Source organism: Penicillium canescens (genome assembly GCF_028828765.1).
Source record: "Penicillium canescens strain IBT 15451 chromosome Unknown utg000004l_segment0_segment0, whole genome shotgun sequence".
Lineage (NCBI taxonomy): Eukaryota > Fungi > Ascomycota > Eurotiomycetes > Eurotiales > Aspergillaceae > Penicillium > Penicillium canescens.
Genome location: NW_026703966.1, coordinates 4,532,682 through 4,554,274, shown reverse-complemented (window position 1 = coordinate 4,554,274; position 21,593 = coordinate 4,532,682). Strand labels below are relative to the sequence as shown.

Below are 21,593 nucleotides of genomic sequence, written 5' to 3'. Positions count from 1 at the left end.
GTTCCGTGTCCGCACGCTCGCACTAAGTCTATGACCCACAGAATCCTTGGTGGATGAGTGGGATATCGAGAATGGTGACTGAAGTTGGGTCGCAGGATTCTCGCGCGCGTTCGAGTGTCAAGGCGATCGAGGATGCGACAGTGAAAATAGCGAACGGCTCAGCTGCAATGGTGGATCTGAACGTAAAGTGAGGTTGCGCAGGTATGACAGGTGTCAGGAAAAGGAGTAAAACATGAAATAATAATTAATGCCTTGCGGCCCTGGAGGGCTGTAGCTGGGCTTGAGATCAACGGCACCGATCAGCCAAAAGTCCGCGCTCTCCAGCGCGTTGCCGGATTATCGGTTGTTCCGGTTAGGTGCCTGGTATATCAGGCGCCAAAAGTTCATCCTCATTGGGATTAGCGTCCCGACATTGTATATCAGTTCATGGTGGTAGTCATTGATGAGATCGCGTTGAGGGTCTGTTTTGGAATTGTCTTCGGTTGAAAGAGACCTCCTCCGTATTTTAGCTTATCTACCTTTTTACTGCTGATCGAATGGACCCATTTGACGGCGTTTCTTAGGGATTAGGCCTTGGGCATATATTTACAACGCTATGTTAGCTTGTATGAATAAGTTGACTTAGGAACCAGTACCTTAAAAGAGAAGAGATAATATCGATTAGGTTAATCAAAGGGTTATGGAATATAAATTTTGGGATACTTGGTAAGAGTGTGCTGAGGTGATCTGCCTCTCAACCATGCCGCCGCAGCACCCTCCATCCTCAATTCACTGGACGCAGTCGTTCATGGTCTACCCCATTTCCTCCTAATCACAAATCCTATTGTTCCGTGCCTTACATGATGCAACGCCTGCAACCACTGCAACCACTGCAACCACTGCAACCACTGCAACCACTGCAACCACTGCAACCACTGCAACCACTGCAACCACTGCAACCACTGCAACCACACATCCCTCAAGTCCTTCGCCTGACAATTGTCAAGTTCTCCCATACCACCACTGCCATCGACCACATTGGTCCCCTGAAATGGAATCATGTCACTGGCAATGGAGACCTGGTTTGCATCTTTGAGAAGCTTCAGGGCACTACTTCTGTGCCAGCAACATTGATCCAGCGCGTGGTTCGAGGCGATGTCATCCTGGTACCTTCAACCCCCATGTAGATTGACTACTAAAGTGCTAACCATGGTTGCCACCTCGGCTAGGAGAATGTCAATCTCACAAATCTTGTTCAAATGACTGCATCGAGGACTCACTCGTTCTCAAATCGCACAATGCCCAAGTTTCCCTTTGCGGCTGTTGTCAAGCTACCTTGTCTTGCAATCAAATATCCTGAAGGCGGGACCCATGTGTGTGTTCTCTGTGAAAGAATCATCTCTGGGGAGTACTTTCTAACAGGGCTTTGTTGTTGATCCTCTAGATCCGTCGATTCCAGATCAAGTTCACGACAGAAAGCGACTACACCACCGCTCTATCCCTCTTGAGCGAAATCGGATGTCCGCTGACCGAAGGCAGTACACCTGCTCCACGACCAACCCCCTCGGTATCATCATGGACATCGGGCCATCTTTCCCATACACCGAGGGTTGTGAACCCATCAACGTCAGTCGGCAGCATTGGCGCCCCATTCAATCATATCGGAGCATATGGATCTCAAAGAACCAGTAACCACCTTGTCTACTCCCGAGAAGCGATTCATTCTAATACTTTGACTATTGCAGCACCCCTTCGAGCATCATCCCCCGCGAGCACTGTATCCTACGCTCCCTGTAGATTCGGTCCTTCTCCGCCCACATTCAACCGTCTAACCCAAAACATCGAACTAGCTGCCATGGCTCCATTGCAGACAATTCATGTCCCCCATGCACTATACCAAGTACCGGAACTATCCAGCTCTCCGCTATCCACAGTTTCAGCAATCCACAACATCGACCAGCTGAACCAGATGCTCCCTCCCAAGCGAGATTTACCATTTCAAAAGCCACCGACAAAGAATCCCCGTTCAGCCAGCTTGACTCAAACTACAGAAAGCAGACCTCAGCCAGGTCCATTCTCAAGCTCGCAGCCTACAGAGTCAGCCAGGTCCCAAGAGCGAGTTCGCCATCCACTCCATGCAGTCATGCAGTCCGATCCATCAGATCTGGATACCAGCTTGCTAGAGTGCCAGCCTCGTCCTTCCTCAGAGAAAGGCTTATACCCCGATGTGAGCCAGACATCGCTCGCCTACAGGGACCTCCTCACAACCCAAGAGGGTGCAAGTATCAACAGAGCAGTCGTGCACTCGGCCCAGAAACCCAGTATCGAGAAAACACCCCAGTTACGCACTCAAAAAGATGCAAACAAGGAAATCAACAACACGGACGGTACGCAGGACCAACTCCTTCCTCTACCTCTACTTCCAAATCCAAATCCAGCAATCCCAGCACCAGCACCGCACACAGCCGCCGTCATGCCAGAAGACTATCTCGCACGATACCTAACCGCCCCCACACCGGAACGAGTCGCCTTTCTCGAGAACTGGATGTGTGAGCTGATCGAAGATGACAGGTTTATGACTCTGTGTCAGGACGTGGAGGGGACATGGAGGCGGTTTGCGTTTGGGAAGAAGTAACGAACGGATGCTGTTCTCCGAATTTGAGATTTGAGAGTTTATTATGCCATATTAGATGGACGGAGTTATATCTTAACAATTCGTATATCTTTCATGATCTATTCGAGCTAGTGCACGATATATGGAGTTACGAGTATGGGATAGGATATCATATTGAGAAATACTTATAGATGACTTGACATAAACAGAACACTATTTCACTAAAGCCAAATGAAGATGAAGTTAAGATATCCGACTCCCCGTTCTGTTTGTCCCTGAATAAACCGGGATAAGCATGATACTCAATAAAATACAAGATGGGAAGGAAAGCCCTATGGGAGTCAAGACCATAACCTCCCAGAGAAGTAAAAGTAAAGCAACGAAAGGGAAAAAGAAGATAGAACATAATTAAACCACACAGCAGGGGAAATTTTAGCCACAGTTAACACACATATCAAAACTTTCAAAGAAAAAGAAGTTTTTAAGTCTGGAAAGGGTATGTGATTTACCAGACACAAAGCCGACACATCGCCCATCAAAGCCCACTTTAACGAGTCCGACGATAGATCAACCCAGAAAAGACATTAAGATATCCCTCCTTAGTCAACATAGTAAAATCAACAACAACCCTCCCCGAAGCAGCCTGCGACTGAGCAAGCTGCGGGTTAAGATTGGGCGAAGTCTCACCCTGCTCATGAAGACCAGGCGGAGGTGTAGAGGGACCATTTTGACCGACCGAACCCTCAGCCCCAACAGCCAAATCAGCAAGATGCTGAAGCGAGCGCTGCTCATTCGGGCCCATGGGCGGGTGGGTCTTATTACCACCACCACCACCCAAACCGAGATCCGCTTCCTGAAGCTGACTCTCCTGCGATTTGATGCGGCGCCATTCGAGGAAGATGCGGATCTTGGAATCCCACTCTGGGGTTGCGAAGATATTAGCGAATTCAGTTGGATCGGAGGCGCGCTTGGCGCGGCGTTCCAGAATTTCTTCCAGTTTGTCGAGCGAGGCCCAGCATTCCGGTGCGTGTTCTGGGAGGACGGTTGCTTCGAGGAGGGTCATTGAAGCTAGGGCTAGACTGTGCAGGTCGAAGGGGGAGGGGAGTCTGGATTGCATTGTTGCCTTGTGCATTTCGTTGATTACTTCCTGGGCGCAGAAGATGATTTCGTAGGGGCTGTAGACGTAGACGTGGCGTTTGATTAGGAGCCGGACTGTCCAGTAGAGTTGGGTTTGGAGGCTTTCGTAGAGGGGGCGCGTTGTGGCGTTTTCTGGTAGTTCGTGAACCTGGAATACGTCTTCCATTTCGGCTAGGCGCTCCAGGGAGGAGACTAGGTTTGCGCCGACGATGCGGCCGAGGCCGGTGTTGGTTTGGCAGATGTTGTGGTCGACGTTGGCTAGGGTTACCATTTCCGAGAGGAACGTTGAGTAAGCTGCCGTAGGTTAGTTGATAGATCGTTGAGGGGAGGTGAATGAGCAACGTACAGGCAATTCCAGTTGTGATTTGACCGACCACCCTCTCATCTTCGCGGCCGCCAATCTCATGGCCACCTAGAACAGTAGCATCCGCAACACTGATAGCGTACCACCGTGCCAAAATGACCAGGGAAACCCAGTTGCGTCTGGTGAGATTGGCATCCGAGTCGACATCAGGATCCGAAGAACGCTTGTTCTTCAGCTGACCTTGATTCTTCGCCAGGTCGTATCCGAGCTTGTTAGCTGCCTGGACAAGACTACCCTTGGGCACACCATCTTTCAAGACAAAGTTGTCTGGTCCACGAGTGTCACAGTCAATGATCATCAGCAGCAGGGATTGGAGCCAGATGAGATTGACAGCAGTCGACTGGACCATCAATGGCTGGCGGGTGTGGAAGAGAAGGAGATCCTGGGCATTGTCGAAACCATTGATTTTCTCGAAATTACTGGCCACGCGAGTCAAGTCGGTTCGAGTTGCGCTATATAGGGCATAACAAAAGATCTCCTGCGCTTCGCGGTGGCATTGGTGCAGGAGCTCCAATGTCCGGTCCTTGGTGTGGGGGAGAATTGGTAGGAGAGTATGAATCTTTTGGTAGTATCTAATAACTCTTGTTAGATGGTTTTCGGGGATGAGGTTTCACATCACATACGCATCAAGAGCCCCTTCGTCAAGAGTCACCGGGCTCATGTCATCATCGCCTTCATGTTTAGGCAAGTCGGTTATCTCAAGCCCGCTTGGGAGATCGTTATCATGGCCCGTTGGGTTCCAGAACAAATTGCCGGGCTTCGGTGCGCTACCACTGGCAACTGTTGGGTTGTATGGGTCTGCCGTTGTTTCAGAGGTATCGAAGGCATTTTGCGAAACACGGGCATTGAAGGACGGCTGCGCGAACGAGGAACTGGGCAGACCTTCGAAAACAGAGTATGTTCTTTTGCGATTGCCCGAGGTCGATTCCACGGGGGATGCGAAATCCTGGTATCCTCTTGGTAGCGACACTTCGTTCATGGACTGGTAAGGTACGTCGGGTTGGACGATTCCGGGTTGCATCTGGTTCTCCAGCGTATGGAGACGCTCGGCGAGTTCCTTGATATATCTGTGTCCCTGTCAGCATGGACAATTCATGGGGTGACACACTTGTTCTTCCTACCCTTTACTGGGACCGCGCTTCATCGGGACGCGACTGAACTGACACACAACGCCTAGACGCCGACAGTTGGAGCATGTTTCCAGACCTGTTTCTGAGCTCGCATCGCATCGAACCTGGAAAGAAAACGCGTCTTAGCTTCTGGGCCATGGTAGCGTTGGGAAGAAAATCGCCGTACCTTTTTGCGCCGACACTCGTCACATGCTCGTGAGATCTTGGATCGCTTCCGCGCACTCTGTTCACCATAGCTCAAGTCGTGGTTCGGGTCCACGCCGACTTGTTGACTCGGAGGGAATTGGAGCATGTGCTGATGCTGGTGTTGATCCTCCGATGAGGTACGGCCCATGTCGCCAGCATTGGAGGAACCTAAGACCATGGACTGGCCATGATGGACGCCATTGCTTGACTCACCGAGTCCAGGACCGGACGCTTCGCGCGACAGTTCGGCGGACAACAATTCGTCGGTGGTAAGTTGGCGATTACCATAGTACGGCATGGCGCCCTGGGCCATCTGCGCACCGTTGGGAGATGGATACGAGGGCGCCGGAGGCATGTCAGACTGCTCGCGAGAGTTCATCACGCGAGACCTGACCAAAAACTTAGAGAATGATATGGGTTGTGGGCAAAGCGGGCTTCCGGAAGATGGGGGAAGAAAGTGCAGGACGCGAAGTGCCAAAAGTGAAGTTTTACAGCCTAAAAGTTCGCGGGGGAATTTCCAAGGGGGCTAGCGCCGAGGTCGCCGCATTAATCAACAACATTTGGACGTAGAATACATATTGATATATCATTTTGAAGCTATATAAGATGTCGCCTTTACTTTTGGGATCGCACGGAGGACGGCCTTTCGTTTCTGCGTGTTGAACGGATTAACACTATTTCCTCCTGTGTTGCCTGAGAAATGAGGCGATAATTTCTGACAAGATTTTCGTGGAACGAGAAATCAGTTGGGAGTTGCCGGTTCGATCCTGGCTCTCATTTCTTTTTAATTTCATTGTCTAGGTCCTCGACTATAGATTAGCATCATCCCTACGAGACTCAATATGTTGTTCGTGGCTCTACCAAATAAAATGTGTAGTTTTCTCACATCCCGTGCCTAGCACTAGTTACTATATATCGTCGGGCTCAATCATGCTGGTTGTTCCACGGAGAATGACTCGCCACGCGTGAAGCGTTTCAGGTGTCCCAAGGTTACCAAGGGCAACGATTCTGCGGCTCCATGTTACATGTATACATGTATCCCCGGACTCTGTGGAGAGACATACATTTATATGACCCTGACTGAAGCACTTTGACACATAGGTATTGTTCGGAGAGGCAACCGGAAGATAAGCATTCTACCTGATACATCTCGGGTGATTTCCGAATGATTCAATCGTCGTTCCGGATATATTATCCATCCTCTTTTTCGATCTTATCATCTGTGGGGGTCGAAATTGAACGATGCCAGCGAACTTGGCCAACTACAAAACAGGCAGGACACTCCAGCAGACTCTCGGCGTTCAACTAGCCAGTTAGGAACCCTGATCTCATGTAAGTTTAGTCGACTTAGCGCTAGGCTTTCTACATTTCTCCGCTCTACGCGCGCGAAACTTTACATGTACTATTGTATAATTTGATCCGATCTCCAAGGATAAATAGAGATGATTAAAGGCCAGGATTTAGTCCTTGTATATATTGAAATCTCTTCCTTGTATACTCCGTACTGATACCATACAAGGCAAATACATGTACACATGTACAGTAATAATAGACGAACCGTGGCCCTTAGCTAATTGGCGGGAATTGGGGTGCAGATCAGGGCCCGCCGGCCCCAAAACGCTCTGCAGGCCGCCCGAAGCAGGAACACTGACGCCATCGGGCTATGACATGCATCCACGGTGTAACTGTAGAATCCTGTCACCGGAACAGTCCTATTTTTGAGATGTACACCCATCCGGTATATAGACTGAATTCAGTCTCTTGAGTGATTATGCTAGTATTGTGCCCTACAGGGATTATGGAAAGTTCTTTTGGTACCTGGATCGAGGGCGCTAGACAGGGTTTGAAACTTACATGTAATGGTAACTTGTGGCGATCACACATTCATAGTCTTACGTACAATTTAGGTGTCAAGGCCGGGATGTGCGGCCCCAGATTTTGCTAGCGAGATCGGTGGGGATGGGTTCGCCAACTTTACTCAACAGTTCTAGGGACAATATTAAGTGACTTAGAGGGGTGTAAGTAATGTAGTCTGACTGGATAATGCGTTGGGGTTAGGGCTGCCGGTTTGGGCATAAAGAGTCGAAAAGTTTATTATAAAAATAAAAGTGAAAGCGAAAATAGAGATTAACTTACTTCGTAACTTAACCCTTTACCCTAACCTAATGGACAGGACAGGACTGTGGAAACCTGGAGTAAATTACCGTACAGGTCAGGTACCGCTACGGTCTGCCACAGCCACCTCAGCCGCTACGAAAATCCTCCCCCATTATTAACGGCCCCTTCCCATCTTCTCTTTCTCTCCTCCATAGGGTGTTCGACGACTCCTTATATTGAACGCTTTCTACTTTGGCCGCCACTACCGGTACTTGGTGTCCTGTCTAACGGCCGGCGCCAAACGGTGCGTAGGCTTGGTCCCCCTCTCTACTCTTTACTCTCCGACTCTCCCCTCTCTCCAATCCCGCCTGATACCCTTTGGATTTCGCTTCTTTTTGGCAGTTCGCTGTTTGTTGGCGTTCTGTGAACCTCGCATTGGGACCTTTCATATACCCTTTCTGTTCGGCTCTAGAAGCCATCGCCTTGACGGCTTGATTTCCCCCCGGTCTACTCCGACCGGCCTGTTTTCTTGATACCCTATTTCTCTCGGTCATCGCATGTGTACTTCACAGTAGCACCCGCAGCGATGCTCATCGAAGGTGAGAAGTGGGCTTGTGAAGCTTGCGTCCGGGGTCACCGCGTCAGCAGCTGTCACCATAGTGGTACGTTGATCATGCGATCCTCCATCTGGTCACTTCTAACCTCCATTAGACCGCCCTTTGACCCACATCAATAAAAAAGGCCGCCCAGTCTCTCAATGTACTCACTGCCGCGGCCTACGCAAGTCTCGGACAACTCACATCAAATGTGAATGCGGCGACAAAAAGAAGAAGAGCGACTCCGACCCCCATGATACCCATGGCCGCTGTGGCTGTTCCCATGGCCAGCGATGCACCTGTGCGCTCAAAAAGGAACACCTCGATACCGTGCCTGAGACCGGTCTTCCCTTCTCTCCACCGCTTCCAGTTGAAACCGCGCGGAAACCTCCTCTGACCTCGACCAAGTCCGAGTCGACCCTGACGATATTCCGCGACGGCCACCATAAACCCGCCCATAAACATAATGACATGGCCCACAAATGTGGATTGCCTTATACGATTCCACGATCACATACTATCCATCACCCGACCGATTTACCCCGTCGGTCTGTGGATCATTTGCCGTTAGGCCAGTCGGCCTTTATAAAGGAGCCTCTGGCCCTGTCTGAACACCCGCAATCGCAACAAACATCGCAAAAGGGCTCTCCCAACAGCGCGCCAGCCTCGGGAGATGACGACGTGCAACCCGTTCCTCTCGACCAGTTATTCGACAAGTTCGCCACCCCTGCGTTCCCGCCATTAGATCGACCCAAGGATGGAACGTCAAACCCGACCTCTACTCCTTCTGCGATGGACAAATATCCTCTGGATCAGATTATCACCAGTGTTCCTCCCCTCGACGTCTCCACCTTCTCCTCCTTTCCGACCACGAGCACTAATTCTCCGGTTACATGCATGGCCTTCCAAGAACCGTACCGAGAATGCTACTTCACCTCTCCAGATTCCGATATGCCTCTAGGGTCTGCCGGTATGGGTGCTCCGTCTGTCGACTGGTCGAGCTTCCCTCTGTACTCCGATGTCCCTGCCTCAACCAGCACACAAGCCCCGTCATACGCCAGCTTCGATTACACATACCCATCTGGTCTCCCACCACCGTCCTCATCAGGGGAGATCTCCGAGGCCGACGAGTTTGGACCGCTTCCAGGGTTAGGTCATACCGGCAATGATATGCATGATCTGCACAGCGTCAGCGAAGCCTCAGACATGGACCATATGCGCCTCAGCTCTGCATCCTCATTGGTCGGTCTGCCCCAGACCCGCCTTCTCTCATCCAATGACCTGGATTCGATCAACATCGACGACTTCCTCAAGTCAGCCAATGAGTCCACCGCAGCGCTCGAGCACCAGCTGCAAGCCAACATGGACACAAAACCGGTACCCTCGCAGGACCTCTACGCCATGTCGCAGGCCCCGGAATATAAGCCCATGACTACAGCCCCGATGACGATTCCCTCGCCGCCAGACTCCGTCCCTATCTGGCCCAACGGTCTCTTCGACGCCGACTCAACCCCGCCCATGGATGACAACTTCTTCCAACAGTCCTGGGCGCAGTAAAAAGAGACCGGGTGGTACAAACTCCCTCTTCTTACCTTACCTTGCTTTCTTCTCTTCACTTCCTATGTCTCGGGGCTTGCTGTTCGCACTCACCACCTCCTCCACACCGTCTTCATGACCCTGATGAGAGATGATGATAAATGCCTTTGTCTTGTTCCATTAGCCAGTCTAGATTCCTTCTTTGATAGCCATTCAATCTAGAGGGGTTTGCGATTTGGACACTTGTGTGTGCCTGTACACTCTTTGGCTTTGGCCTTTTCCTTGCTGTGCATACCTTTGGTGTGTTTTGCTGTTGTATAGACCTTTTCGTTTGTTTTATCCCTGTACAATGACTCGGTACTTTCAATACAGTCGCCTCCGGGCAATGATACCCAGATGCAATGCAGTGCGGTCCATGTTTCGGCTTACATGTAGGGGATGTAAATCTCATGTACCCCATAGACATTGACAAAACCCAGCAAATAAATAAGCATGACCATATCAGCATGAACATGGACATGGACATACCAAGAAATCAATACTAAATAAACTATATATTATTCCCCTTCTAACAACCTACCAATGAGAAATCATAAATCATAATCGATCGAGTAAACCATTCCAAAAATGGGATCGGATCTAGCGGTGAGACCGGGATACTGGTACACCTCACACCATGCCACATTCAGCTCTTCGGCAGACCGACACGTTCGCAGCTGGAACTTCAATCTTACATTTCGTCACCCAGCTTCACCGTATGTCTAATTACGTCTTGTTTCAAGGCTTAAAGGATTGTAAATCTCGATTAATAGTTTTCATATTGTATGGAATGAATATCTTAAATGGGCATACTATACCATCCAACCCGCACGCCCATCCCATCCTACAACTAACACTAACATACTATATCCACAATTCAATCACCAAAGGATAGAGACCAGAATAGTAGAAACTGCACCGACCCATATACTACTGTATGTCCTAGTGTAAAGTAAGCATACGTAACTAAACAATACCCTACATGCAATGCACAGTCCATCAATGTAACATATCCACTCACGCACATGTACAATACGAAAGTATAAGTATCTATAAACAAGGACACCCCTGCGAGGGAGACCACGCGGGATAGCTAAGCATTAGCCAAGAACATGCATGTCGAGGCTTGTATTGTGAGACGGGTGTGTGGATATCTGTATCAGTCGCTGTGACTGGGCTATGTATGCTGTAGATGTATGCTGTGCGATTGAGTTGTGCTACGTATGTACATGTACGATCTGGCGGTGGATGGTGATGGGTGTGTAGTAGGACCGGGCTGAGCTGAGTTTGGTGAGTCCTTGCATACCCCGTACCTAAGGAGTGGTTGGATGGGAATTTTTCTCGGTTGTTTCGTGCCGGTTTGTGTTTTGTTTTTGGTTCCTGGGTTCTAGTTGTTCACCGCTTCTTTTTATATACGTCTCGTGTTACCTCTGGAGATAGAGAAGAGATATTGTCGGGGTAGATTCTATATTGCATGTCATTGTATATTGAGACCTTGGGATCTATTGTTGACTTATGGCTACATGTACTATCCATGTAGACTGATCCATGTAGACTGATCCATGTAGACTGATCCATGTAGACTGATCCATGTAGACTGATCCATGTAGACTGATCCATGTAGACTGATCCATGTAGACTGATCCATGTAGACTGATCCATGTAGACTGGGGAACAGGTGGCTGGTTGCCGTGTCCCTCGATGTATGCGATTCTTCGAACTTGGCCGGTTCTGTCTTGTGTTGTGGTTCGCATTTTGGAGGTTGGACTGTTGGGGATGTGTACGGATATATGGGTTTGATGTTAATACTGGAGAAGAGTTTGAGTGAAATGGGTTTGGGGGGTCTGGGGAATATTTCCCCAGACTAAGTGCATAGTGGGTACGCGTGATGCGTCCACTATCATATTTCTGTTCTTTCTAGGATAGTCATTTCACCTATACGTTGCCAAACCAAGACGGGAGAATCAAGATATATATTTGGGCGCGAAGGAGGAAAATGCATTTGTGAATGGTCAACCAGTATGCAATCTTATACAGACACAACGAACATACAGGTAAGCCTCGCGGCCAATACATATAAACCGGAAAACCATGCAAAGCTCCAAATGCGCACGGAAAAGAAACATTTAGATAATAAATTGGCAAGTCCAATAGAGTAAGTAGTCTATAAGGTATCCCGAACGAACCAAATCCAGATCTAGATCCAAAACATAGCATCGTAGAGCACCAGACTCATATCGTATAAATGGATGCGGGCAGTTCACGGCCCATGCATAGAATATACAGCGATAGGAGGTGGTTCATGCATATATGTCACTTTTATATTGTACGTTCAGCGGTACTTGTTCATGAACTCTGAGTGGAACTGAACAATGCGCTCAACCCAGTCGGTGCCGGGGGCAAGGAAGGTCGTGCGGAAGTGAAGGGTGTTCTCCTTCTGACCGAATCCAGAGCCGGGGACGACGCAGACACCTGTGGCGTCGAGGAGGGCCAGGCAGTAGAATTCGTCTGCGGCGCGGTTCTCGGCCTTGGCGGCTTCGATGGCCTTGGCTGGGAGGTTGATTGTGGGGAAGAGGTACATAGCACCCTAGAAAGAGTTAGCGGATGTGTTATACTAGAGATGGGGAATAGGGCATATGTAAGCATACCTGGGGCTCCTGGACCTCGACACCCTCCATGCGCTGGAAGGCGTTGTACAAGGAGAGAGCGCGCTTGTGCAGACCCTCCGCGATACCAGAGTACTCCTTCTGGTAGAGCTCGTAGCTGGGCTCGCCCTGGACGGGAGGGTTGACCATGCACTCGAGCAGGCATTGTGCGACAACCGGCGGGCACAGGCCAATGCTGACGAGCTTGTAGATCTGCTCCTGGACCAGAGGGTCGAAGCCGACGAGCTCGAAGTAACCACCGCGGTGGCCACACTCGCCGACCATACCCTTGGAGATACTGTGCAGCGAGACCAGCTCGACGTCGTCGTACTTGCCGGGCTCTTCCTTCTGCAGCTGGCGCAGGCGCTTCTTGAAGGAGACGAATTCGCCCTTGAAGACGTTGGTCTGGTAGACCTCGTCGGCGATCACGACCAGGCTCTCCTCGGCGGCGACGTCAAGGACTTTCTTGATGTCGTCGGCGCTCAGGGAGGCTCCGGTTGGGTTGCCGGGGTTGATGACCACGACAGCGCGCACGTCAATTGCGGCGGCCTTGGCCTCCTCAATGGACTTGAGGATCGCGGTGACGTCGGTGCCCCAGGCCTTCTCCTCCTCGAGGAGATAAGGCACGCAGCGCGCGTTCAGCAGGGAGAGGGTTGCGGTGTAGAGCGGGTATTGAGGGATAGGGACCAAGACACCGGCACTTTCGTTGTTGCAGATGACGCTCAGGAGAGTGCTGACACCGGAAGAGGCACCGGCAGTCAGGAACAGGTCCTGGGGGTTGGCAGGGAAGCCGTCACGGTTCTCAATGAACTTGGCAACGCTGTTCCGGATACCAGGAGCACCCTGGCTGTGACTGTAAGCACCGACGCTCTGCACATTGGCGAGCAGGGTCTGGGCACGCTCAATAACATCCTGCTTGTATCCGAACGAGGTCTTGAGGACCTCGGGGTTCTCCAACAACAATGGGTTCTCGACGAGACTTAGCACCTGGCGGAAGAAAGTGATAGGCTTCTGGTCGAGTTGCTGAGGGTTACCGATGTTGGCGAAAATCACACTTTCGAAGGGCAGCGACTTGTCGCCGTCGTTGAGGCGCTGGCGGTAATCCTCAGCCTTGACAGCGAGTTCACCCCGCACGGCGTACTTGGCTTCCCGGACAGAGGGGTTGATGTTGTCGACACTCAGACACTTGGAGGTCTGGAAGGCCGAAAGGGTGCGCTTGGCGGTATAGGAGACGGTAGTCTGAGTCATGGTGGGCTCTTAATTGACCCGAGGCTGTTAGTGAAGTTCAAAATAGCGCGATTGTTGTTCCCGATGTTGGGTTGGCGAGAACAGTGGTATGAAACCACGAGAACGAGATGGGTGAACAAGAGTAATCAGGCAATATAATGACGTGGAGAGCAACACTGCGAAGATCACACTATATAAAGCCGAGATCATTCCACGTACCTGACCAAGCGGAGAGGCACCCCGCATGGGCTGCCGGGCGATGTAGGAGACCATTCGGCCGGGTCAGCGCCCGCAGCGGAGCTGCCCGCGCACAGGATGCAATCTTAATTGACCAGGACATGTTCGAATCAATTACACGATATTCTGACAACCCCTGTGTTGACGGGAAGAAGGAAAAAATCCAGGGCCGCGGCCATTGGGCGGTGAGTGAGTTGACTCAGCGCTTTTCCCCACAGCCCGGACGATAAGAAGATATCAAAGCTTCACCGAGTCTCTACTGGGCTTACAGCGGTTACAGCGCCTCTACCGATTTGAACGGGAACCCGGTGAATGTTAGAACCTAAGATGTATAATGGTAACATGCGTGAAAACACCTCGGATCAGCCTCCGACGATCATTTTCCCTCGGAAAGTCTGGCGATTGCCCGGCCCATTTTCCGGCGCCGCCCGATGCGGGGACCGAACGATTTATTTTAGTCAAGTGATATCATGGGGAAATGGTTTGATTCTAGGGCGCAGATTCTCCATTCAGGTACGTAATCATAGGCTAGTCACGGCTCATGCTTCCCGTGTATCAATTCAGCTTCGCTCACTTCCACGCAGACGCACGGCTTGGCCGTACTTCTGAATCTTAGTGATGAGGGAGTCACCGTGCTTCACCACATCAGCATACTGCTTGTTCTTGTCGTCTGGTCGATTTGTCTCGATGATTCCGTTGACACGGTCGATGGTGCAGGCAATGCGGTTGTTGGAAATGAATCGAGCAAGGTCCCTGAAATATTGTTAGCAGATGCGGTGGGTCGAGGTGAGAAATACATACCGGTCCAGGTAGTCTACGGTCACACCGAAGTCGCTGGCCATGCCGCTCAGTCCCACCACTCGGTAGCTCTGCAGGAGCTGCTGGTAGGCGCGGAGACGCATCTCACGAACGAACCAGGCCCGGTGCTCGTGCAAGTACCTGTCTTGGGTCAAGAATTGGTCCTCAACGGCTGCCAATGCCACGAAGAACGACCGGTAGTTGCCATTGTAAAGACTGTTCACCAGGTTTGCCAGTGGCGAGAAATCAACGGGGACTTCAGTGTCTACTGGGGCACTAGAACCAGTTGCAAATGAGGTCAAGTTGACGGCGGTAGTGGCACCGGCGGGTGTAGATCGCGACACTGTAGCATCCTTCATCTCTTCCTCTCGAGCACCGGGACCTGAGGAAATCTCTCCGCTCAGTGCGGCCAGCTGCTCCTCCCCAGCGCCAAGAATGGCTTTAATCTCGGGTGCATCCACCACCTTCGCCTTGAAGTCCACTCGTTTGAGGGACAATGATCCTGCAAGCACGGAATAGATCACCAACGAAGAGTAGCTGCACAGTTCGTAGCTTGTGAAGGTAGACAGACTGTCGAGAAGGAGAGGCGCGGCAAGGCTGTAAGAGCGGATGGTGAGCAAGTGCAATCCCTTGTATGCCTTGAGGCGGTTTCTGCGATCCCAGTCTCCACCGCTCTCGACCAGGGTCTCTGCCCGTTCGATAGTCTTGTTCACAAACAGAAGATCCCCGAAAAAGAGTCCGATGCGGAGCATAGCAAGCACCAAGTCGATCTTGGTACCAAGGAAACCGGTCTTTTCGAGGAGGGCCTCGTGCGATTCGATAGCTTTGTCCTATTAAGAAACCAGCGTCAATAAACTTCAATATGAGCAAAACAATAATAAATAATCTCACCTTATCTCCTACGCGAGCCCAGAACTCAGCTCGCTTCCCGCGCGCGGCCTGTACTTCAGTCTCACCAGCAGCTTCCTCTGCGTCATCTTCCTCCTTCTGGAAGCTCTCCAATTCTTTCTTGTTATCCTCCAATAAAGACTGGTAAAGCTTCTCATCCCAGGGGAAATCAAACTTTTGCGGTGTTTTGCGAGACGCAAGCATGTTGGAGGTGAGGAGCGGCTTCGTTGAGGTACCTGCGTTTTGCGGGTGCTGTGTTACGCCTTCGCCGGCGTTGTTCAGGATGCCCTCGGTGGGGTGAGCCAGATGCCGATAAAGCGGCGCCATCTTTTGCTCGGTGATGACATCTTGAAGCTTCTTCAATGATGTTTGCTGGATGGCTGGCGCGCAGGCCGGATTGGAGAGGTTGAAGACATCTTGGGCGAGGGAGAGGTTGGGGAATTTGATGTATTGCGGATCAGACCCCATGATAGCGACGGGGACTGGAGATACTAGGAAAAGGATTACAAGCAATAAAGAGATTCAAAAGGATAGAGGGAGGAGAGAGGTGATGATGAGCAAGCCAGGTGCATCACCGTAGCCCGAGCTCAGCTGGCGAAATGTTGTTCCGGGCCGGGCCTCCTTCTTGGTTCTCGGTATAAACCAAGCCTCTACAGCTTTGGCGTTATCTTCCTTCCGTTTCAATGAAACATGTCTTCTCTTTACGCTTGCAATTGTAATTCTGCATTTTTTTTTTTTTTTTTTTTTTTTTTTTCAAAACCTGATTTGTCACGTGCTCCCATTCTCTGGTGGAATTGAAGGTCAATTGCTGAGCAAGCAATATTCTTATTGACTTGTAACTTCTCTAATTTGTCTGGTTTGCACAATTCTGTGGATCATCCAGAATGTAATTCAAAGACTGAGTTTTGTGGCTTGAGCCCATTTGAACGTGCCACGGCGCATAGGGTTCAATTCCTTCCGGACACTAAGTCCTAAGTCACTATTCTGTTCGTATGATCCACGCCAGAAACACTTAACAGGAAGAAAGCTTAGAGCTCTCTGATGGGAATACTAATACTACCACATAACAGTCAGCACAGGTCTTGCATTGTATCGTAGCCTGGTATATCTACTCTAATTTTCCGTCAAGCTGCCATCAATGTTTGCCTTAACCTCTTGAAGCAAGGCAATGTGTGATATTTTTAGATAATAAACCTAGCAGCATCTTCAAGCCTTCCAATACAGATGAAACAATTGATTCTGACCCTCTTTGAAGTTGTTAGCAAGAGAATATGGGAATGGACTTTGCAGGAGTTCTGGGTTAGATGTGAAAGAGGCTTACCAATGGCAAGTAGGACCACTGACCTCCAAGAAACGTAAATTTGGACTAAAATACAGCACGGTATCCAAGTGCCTTCCACTACTATACCAAGGTGGGTTGCCCGAACGCGCCTGAACTTACCAACGACCCGATTTCGGGACCAGGAGACGGAAAATTCGCCCAAAGAAGGTAGCCAAGAAGTAAATCAAGACATCGTAAGCCTGACAAATCCCTGACACACTCTTCCAAGTCTTACCAGACTGTCCTTTTCAACAGATTGTCCCCGAAGAAGGTTAGAGTAAATCATGTCGATTCCGTTGGACCCACCCTGCTTGATAATGGAGGTTGAACAACGCTACGGAACGGTTCTGTGGCTTGTCTCACGCCATACAACAGTAGATCTATATAATGTTAAGTAGTTCATCTCTGCTTTTTCATATTCATCCGCTTCTCTTCAATTATCAGCGTCATGGCACCATTGAGCGCTTTCGTTGAGAGTCTGGGTCTTGTTGGCCTTGCCTCCGGTGCAATTCTCCCCAGAATCAATAGAATCAATAGTTATCCAGGTCAGGACTTGGCCTTGGAAAATCACACAATTGATGAAATATGCTGCAGCAAAGAATGAAACCGGTGAACTGATCGTTCTCTGGGATGGAGATGGTATGTTTCTGTTTCTTTCTTCCAAGGAGACCCAGTTATTGCTGCGTGGAAAGCTCGTTTCCCCGATATAAAGCTCGACCTGACTGGATGTTTCGAAATACCATGATAGTCGTGTCAATCGCCAATTCCAGCGTGGTGGTGCTGATATTGCTGCTCTGAAACCCTGAACGCTATGACCACTGGAAGCGGGGGGAAGACTTCTTCCCTACAAGCATCTTAAATGGGAAGATGTCTACTCCTAGATTAAGGATCCCGAAGGCGCTTTCCTTGGAACCTACATGACTGCCCAGGTCGTTATTGAACACATTACCGACGAGCCATGCAATAAAATAGGCCAATTCGGCAGCTTTCCCTACAACAACGAATCACTCAAGGCTTCCGATCTCCCTTCGATATACGACGAACTTTTGGACCCCTTCTGGAAAACAAACTCGTCCTCCTCCAGCCTAACGTCGATGACGCGATAACCTACTTGTTCTCAGTGATCACCGAAAAATACGGCTGGGAGTGATTCGAGGGTCTCCAGAAGCAAAACGTGAAGTGGGTTCGTGGAAGAGGCGAGCCTGCAAACTATGTGGCAGAGAAGGACACCTCTCGCGTTCTGTGCTTCACGAACTTGATCAGCGCCGACAATATCGCTAACAATCCGGTGGATGATACTCGCATGTTGTGGCCTCAAACTGCTGCCATATTTGCTACCAACCCTCGGCCGGAGAGCTCCAAGCGGTTCATGAGCTGGTTTCTCGGTGACGAATGTCAGCAACAGTTCACTGACAACGGTAGCTACCTCTCGCGGAAGGATTTGAAGGGACAGACTGGAAGTGTGTGGGATGATCCTTACACCCCTCTTACAGAGTTTGCTACTTTCAAAGAAAACCGTGAACTTGTAGAGTGGTGGCTTCCTCAATTCGAGACTCCTCTTTGTGTCGCTAAAGATCCGAGTCCTGTTGACTCTTTCTATGGAAAGATGCACCTTAACGGCGACTTCAAAAGTGGTTTTAAGCCATCGCAAGCTCTCAAGCTATTGACTGTTCTGCATTTCGTTTAAAAGAGTTTCAAGGGGACGACCTGTACTGACATGTATTTTACTCAGATAATACCCTCTCTCAATTCTACAAAAAAGCGACACTAAATTGCAAGTCAAAAAAGGCAGGCAGAATTCACTCCAAATAACGGGAGCCCACTTAGGGCGGGCACGTGCTCTGAAAACATACGCTCATTCCTTCCGAGGTTTTTCCTCCCATGTCATTTAACGGCAAGCCGTAGAGATGGCTTGCGTGTACTCTTTTGGCTTTTATATTAACTATATTCCGATAGCGCATCGTTCACCTCGGAGTGGCCGAATGCAACGATTGGCTAGCCCTGCAGGGAAACAAATCTTATCAAATGAACGAACGTTATTGGCCTATACATGGCGGATACCGGTAGTTTGGGCTAAAGCTTAGGGTGATAAAGCTCGGGGGCCGGTTGCCACTACGGTCCGATACTTGGTTAGACGCGGCCTCCGCACTCTGTGATAGGTACCAAGCAGGTACCTTAGTGATGCTACCTCCCGCTTTGGATTTCGAACCAGGCAATTTTGATTTCCCCTAAATTTTTTTTCATGTCTTTTTTATCTCTCCGGGGTTCAAACCTATTTCTTCTCTCGTATCTTCTTCCTCACACCCGACTCCCGTCATCGTGACCAGCTAATACAATACCGCAAACGGTCTCGTGCCCGCTGCAGGCTTCCCCTCAATTTCTCACCTCCACAATTCTGCTGAGGTCCAATCGTGAAGATCGTAAAGCGCAAACCCGCCGGCCTCAGATTCGTCCGCAAACATGAGCGCAACCGAGTCCAAGCAAATGGCCGAGAAAGGACCTGATCCCCTCAAAGAGGAGCCCGTGGAGCTGCCACCCCTCGAGGATATCGCAAAGGGTCGCTGGGAGCGCAGTTGGCCAACGATTGCCTGCGGTGCTGGTCTTTTCTCCGATGGGTATCTGAACCAGGTGAGTATTCCTCCGCGTTGTACCACAACAATGCTGTCCGACATACACGTGGGATGCGCCATTATTGACATGCCCTGATTTAGATCATCGGTCCAGTCGGCACCATGCTGGGAAAGCTCTATGGAGATGCCTACACTAATTCCACTGCGGCGCAGAATGTCTCCTCGATCGTTTTTGCCGGTACCGTGGTCGGTATGTTGGGCTTCGGCTACACCAGTGACCACTGGTCGCGCAAGTGGTCACTGATGATTTCTACTATCATCCTGTTCATCTTTGCTGCTCTCGGAGCAGGGTCTTATGGTGCTGGCGGTAACATTGGAGGCATGTTCGCTGCTCTGACTGCTTATCGCTTCTTCCTCGGTGTGGGTATTGGCGGCGAGTATCCTGCTGGATCGGTCGGTGCTGCTGAGAATACCGGAGAGTTAAAGCATGGTCATCGCAACCGCTGGTTTATCATGTTTACCAACTTCCAGATTGATGCCGGTTTCGTCATTGCTTCTTTGGTCTCTATGATCTTGGTTTTGATCTTCACCGAAGACCATCTGCGTGCTTGCTGGCGTGTCGCTTTGGGACTGGGTGTTATTCCACCTATGAGTCTCATGTATCTTCGACTGAAGATGAACGAACCGGAGGAGTTTAACCGGGAGCGCATGCACAAATTCCCTATTTGGTTGATCATCAAGTAAGTTCCACGAGTGGCGAAGACGTGAGATTTTCGCTAACCTCTTTCTAGGTTCTACTGGAAGCGCCTGGTATGTGGACTTATGTCGGACTTTGAAATGCACAGGCACTAACCTAGCTCAACAGACTGTCGTCTCTATCATCTGGTTCCTTTATGACTTTTCAGCTTACAGTTTCTCAATCTACTCTTCCAAGTGGGTTGACATCATTCTCGGCGACGACGCCCCATTGTGGAAGAGCTTTGGCTGGGCTACCGTGGTCAATGTTTTCTATATTCCCGGTTCCGCCCTCGGTGCTTTTATGAGTGACTGGATTGGTCCTCGCTATACCCTCGCTCTTGGCGTTGGTCTCCAGGGAATCGTCGGATTCATCATGGCCGGATGCTACAAATGGCTTGCTACCAAGGCCAACGTTGCCGCTTTTGTTGTTGTTTTCGGGTAAGTCTTTCGAGAACTTTGACAGGATTCTCTCATTAAAACTACCGCCAATACTAACTAATCGATATCAGAATCTTCTCTGCTCTCGGTGAAATGGGACCCGGCGACAACATCGGTCTAATTGCAGCTAAGACCAGTGCAACTGCCATCCGTGGCCAATACTACTCTTACGCAGCTGCCATCGGCAAGGTTGGAGCATTCGTGGGCACCTATGTGATCCCAATCGTTCAAAAGAATGCCCCCAACGAAATCCGCGCCGGCCAGGATCCCTTCTTCGTCTCCAGCTCCCTGTGCCTCCTGGCCGCTTTCCTGGCCATTTTCATGGTCCCGCAGATTAACCAGGTATGACTTAGCACAGAAGGATGATCTCACCCAGACGCTAATCACCAACTAGGACACAATTACTTACGAAGATTCCAAATTCCGCGACTACCTCGAGGCAAACGGTTACGACACCACCACGATGGGTAACCGCAACCACAACCGCCAGAGCGCCATCCCGGAACAGGAGTAATCGCTTTACTCTGAAGCAGCCCCATCGCACCACACTCTTGCTTGCCCAGATGGGCTCTTGCTCTGCAGCCTGCAGCTTTATCACCACCAATTCCCAGAGTCATAATACCCCATGCGCCAATATGATCAGTAATTCTTTGAAACGCCATGGCACGATTGATGCGACAGCGACAATACTGGCCCGTGCGACTTGTTCCTCTGCCCCTGCGACATGGTTGATAACTTTATGAGACTCGAGATTCATGTAACTAGCGCGGGCATTGACGGAGCAGATCTGCTGGTGATCTAGTTCGGTGGTGCGATTTCGCGGGATATGTAATTGTCTCTTGGTGTGTGATCGAGCTGAATCTCCCCGTTGAGAAATAATCAAAACCTTAATGCATAAGCAATTTCTAATCTGACTTTCGAGGTTGCCTGTAGTGCTCACTCATCTTGAACATCATAGATATCAGATATCCTCATACTCCAGAGTGTCAAACAACGTCTTTTTGATCTCTACTGCGAAGTTTCGAGGAATAGAACCCTTAATAGGTCTGGAAA

At 50.1% G+C, this 21,593-nt stretch overlaps 7 protein-coding genes across 7 annotated transcripts; 4 read left to right on the top strand and 3 right to left on the bottom strand.

Annotated features, from left to right (window-relative positions):
• Positions 1–842: 842 nt before the first annotated feature.
• On the top strand, positions 843–2,614 carry N7446_007088 (uncharacterized protein; the record flags this gene model as incomplete). The annotated part of the gene is made up of 4 exons (XM_058515834.1): positions 843–1,145; positions 1,209–1,352; positions 1,424–1,667; positions 1,725–2,614. 4 exons carry the CDS (start codon positions 843–845, stop codon positions 2,612–2,614), a joined length of 1,581 nt encoding a protein of 526 aa, XP_058373012.1.
• Positions 2,615–3,140: 526 nt separating this feature from the next.
• N7446_007087 (putative C6 finger domain protein) lies at positions 3,141–5,789 on the bottom strand (the record flags this gene model as incomplete). The annotated part of the gene is made up of 5 exons (XM_058515833.1): positions 3,141–4,024; positions 4,077–4,666; positions 4,718–5,161; positions 5,216–5,328; positions 5,391–5,789. 5 exons carry the CDS (start codon positions 5,787–5,789, stop codon positions 3,141–3,143), a joined length of 2,430 nt encoding a protein of 809 aa, XP_058373011.1.
• A 2,304-nt stretch (positions 5,790–8,093) lies between these two features.
• On the top strand, positions 8,094–9,660 carry N7446_007086 (copper fist DNA-binding domain-containing protein; the record flags this gene model as incomplete). The annotated part of the gene is made up of 2 exons (XM_058515832.1): positions 8,094–8,169; positions 8,219–9,660. 2 exons carry the CDS (start codon positions 8,094–8,096, stop codon positions 9,658–9,660), a joined length of 1,518 nt encoding a protein of 505 aa, XP_058373010.1.
• A 2,040-nt stretch (positions 9,661–11,700) lies between these two features.
• On the bottom strand, positions 11,701–13,902 carry N7446_007085 (putative alanine aminotransferase). Its single transcript, XM_058515831.1, has 3 exons — positions 13,770–13,902; positions 12,327–13,579; positions 11,701–12,265 (listed from the first exon to the last, which is right to left on the bottom strand). Exons 1-3 carry the CDS (start codon positions 13,888–13,890, stop codon positions 12,011–12,013), a joined length of 1,629 nt encoding a protein of 542 aa, XP_058373009.1. The 5' UTR covers positions 13,891–13,902; the 3' UTR covers positions 11,701–12,010.
• Positions 13,903–14,347: 445 nt separating this feature from the next.
• N7446_007084 (proteasome regulatory particle lid subunit RPN7) lies at positions 14,348–15,941 on the bottom strand (the record flags this gene model as incomplete). The annotated part of the gene is made up of 3 exons (XM_058515830.1): positions 14,348–14,540; positions 14,589–15,415; positions 15,477–15,941. 3 exons carry the CDS (start codon positions 15,939–15,941, stop codon positions 14,348–14,350), a joined length of 1,485 nt encoding a protein of 494 aa, XP_058373008.1.
• A 1,431-nt stretch (positions 15,942–17,372) lies between these two features.
• On the top strand, positions 17,373–18,481 carry N7446_007083 (uncharacterized protein; the record flags this gene model as incomplete). The annotated part of the gene is made up of 2 exons (XM_058515829.1): positions 17,373–17,433; positions 18,015–18,481. The coding sequence occupies 2 exons, from the start codon at positions 17,373–17,375 to the stop codon at positions 18,479–18,481; spliced, it is 528 nt and encodes a 175-aa protein (XP_058373007.1).
• Positions 18,482–19,040: 559 nt separating this feature from the next.
• N7446_007082 (putative MFS phospholipid transporter (Git1)) lies at positions 19,041–21,455 on the top strand. Its single transcript, XM_058515828.1, has 6 exons — positions 19,041–19,422; positions 19,506–20,104; positions 20,156–20,174; positions 20,230–20,540; positions 20,612–20,882; positions 20,935–21,455. Exons 1-6 carry the CDS (start codon positions 19,255–19,257, stop codon positions 21,052–21,054), a joined length of 1,488 nt encoding a protein of 495 aa, XP_058373006.1. The 5' UTR covers positions 19,041–19,254; the 3' UTR covers positions 21,055–21,455.
• Positions 21,456–21,593: the final 138 nt, after the last annotated feature.

Excerpts from the sequence above, each read along its gene's own strand:
- N7446_007085 (XM_058515831.1), bottom strand. The coding sequence starts at position 13,890 with ATGTCCTGGTCAATTAAGATTGCATCCTGTGCGCGGGCAGCTCCGCTG. Across the intron at positions 13,580-13,769 it reads GTGCCTCTCCGCTTGGTCAG|AGCCCACCATGACTCAGACT; the intron begins GTACGTGGAATG and ends GGGTCAATTAAG. Across the intron at positions 12,266-12,326 it reads TCGAGGTCCAGGAGCCCCAG|GGTGCTATGTACCTCTTCCC; the intron begins GTATGCTTACAT and ends AACTCTTTCTAG.
- N7446_007082 (XM_058515828.1), top strand. The coding sequence starts at position 19,255 with ATGAGCGCAACCGAGTCCAAGCAAATGGCCGAGAAAGGACCTGATCCC. Across the intron at positions 19,423-19,505 it reads CCGATGGGTATCTGAACCAG|ATCATCGGTCCAGTCGGCAC; the intron begins GTGAGTATTCCT and ends GCCCTGATTTAG. Across the intron at positions 20,541-20,611 it reads GCTTTTGTTGTTGTTTTCGG|AATCTTCTCTGCTCTCGGTG; the intron begins GTAAGTCTTTCG and ends AATCGATATCAG.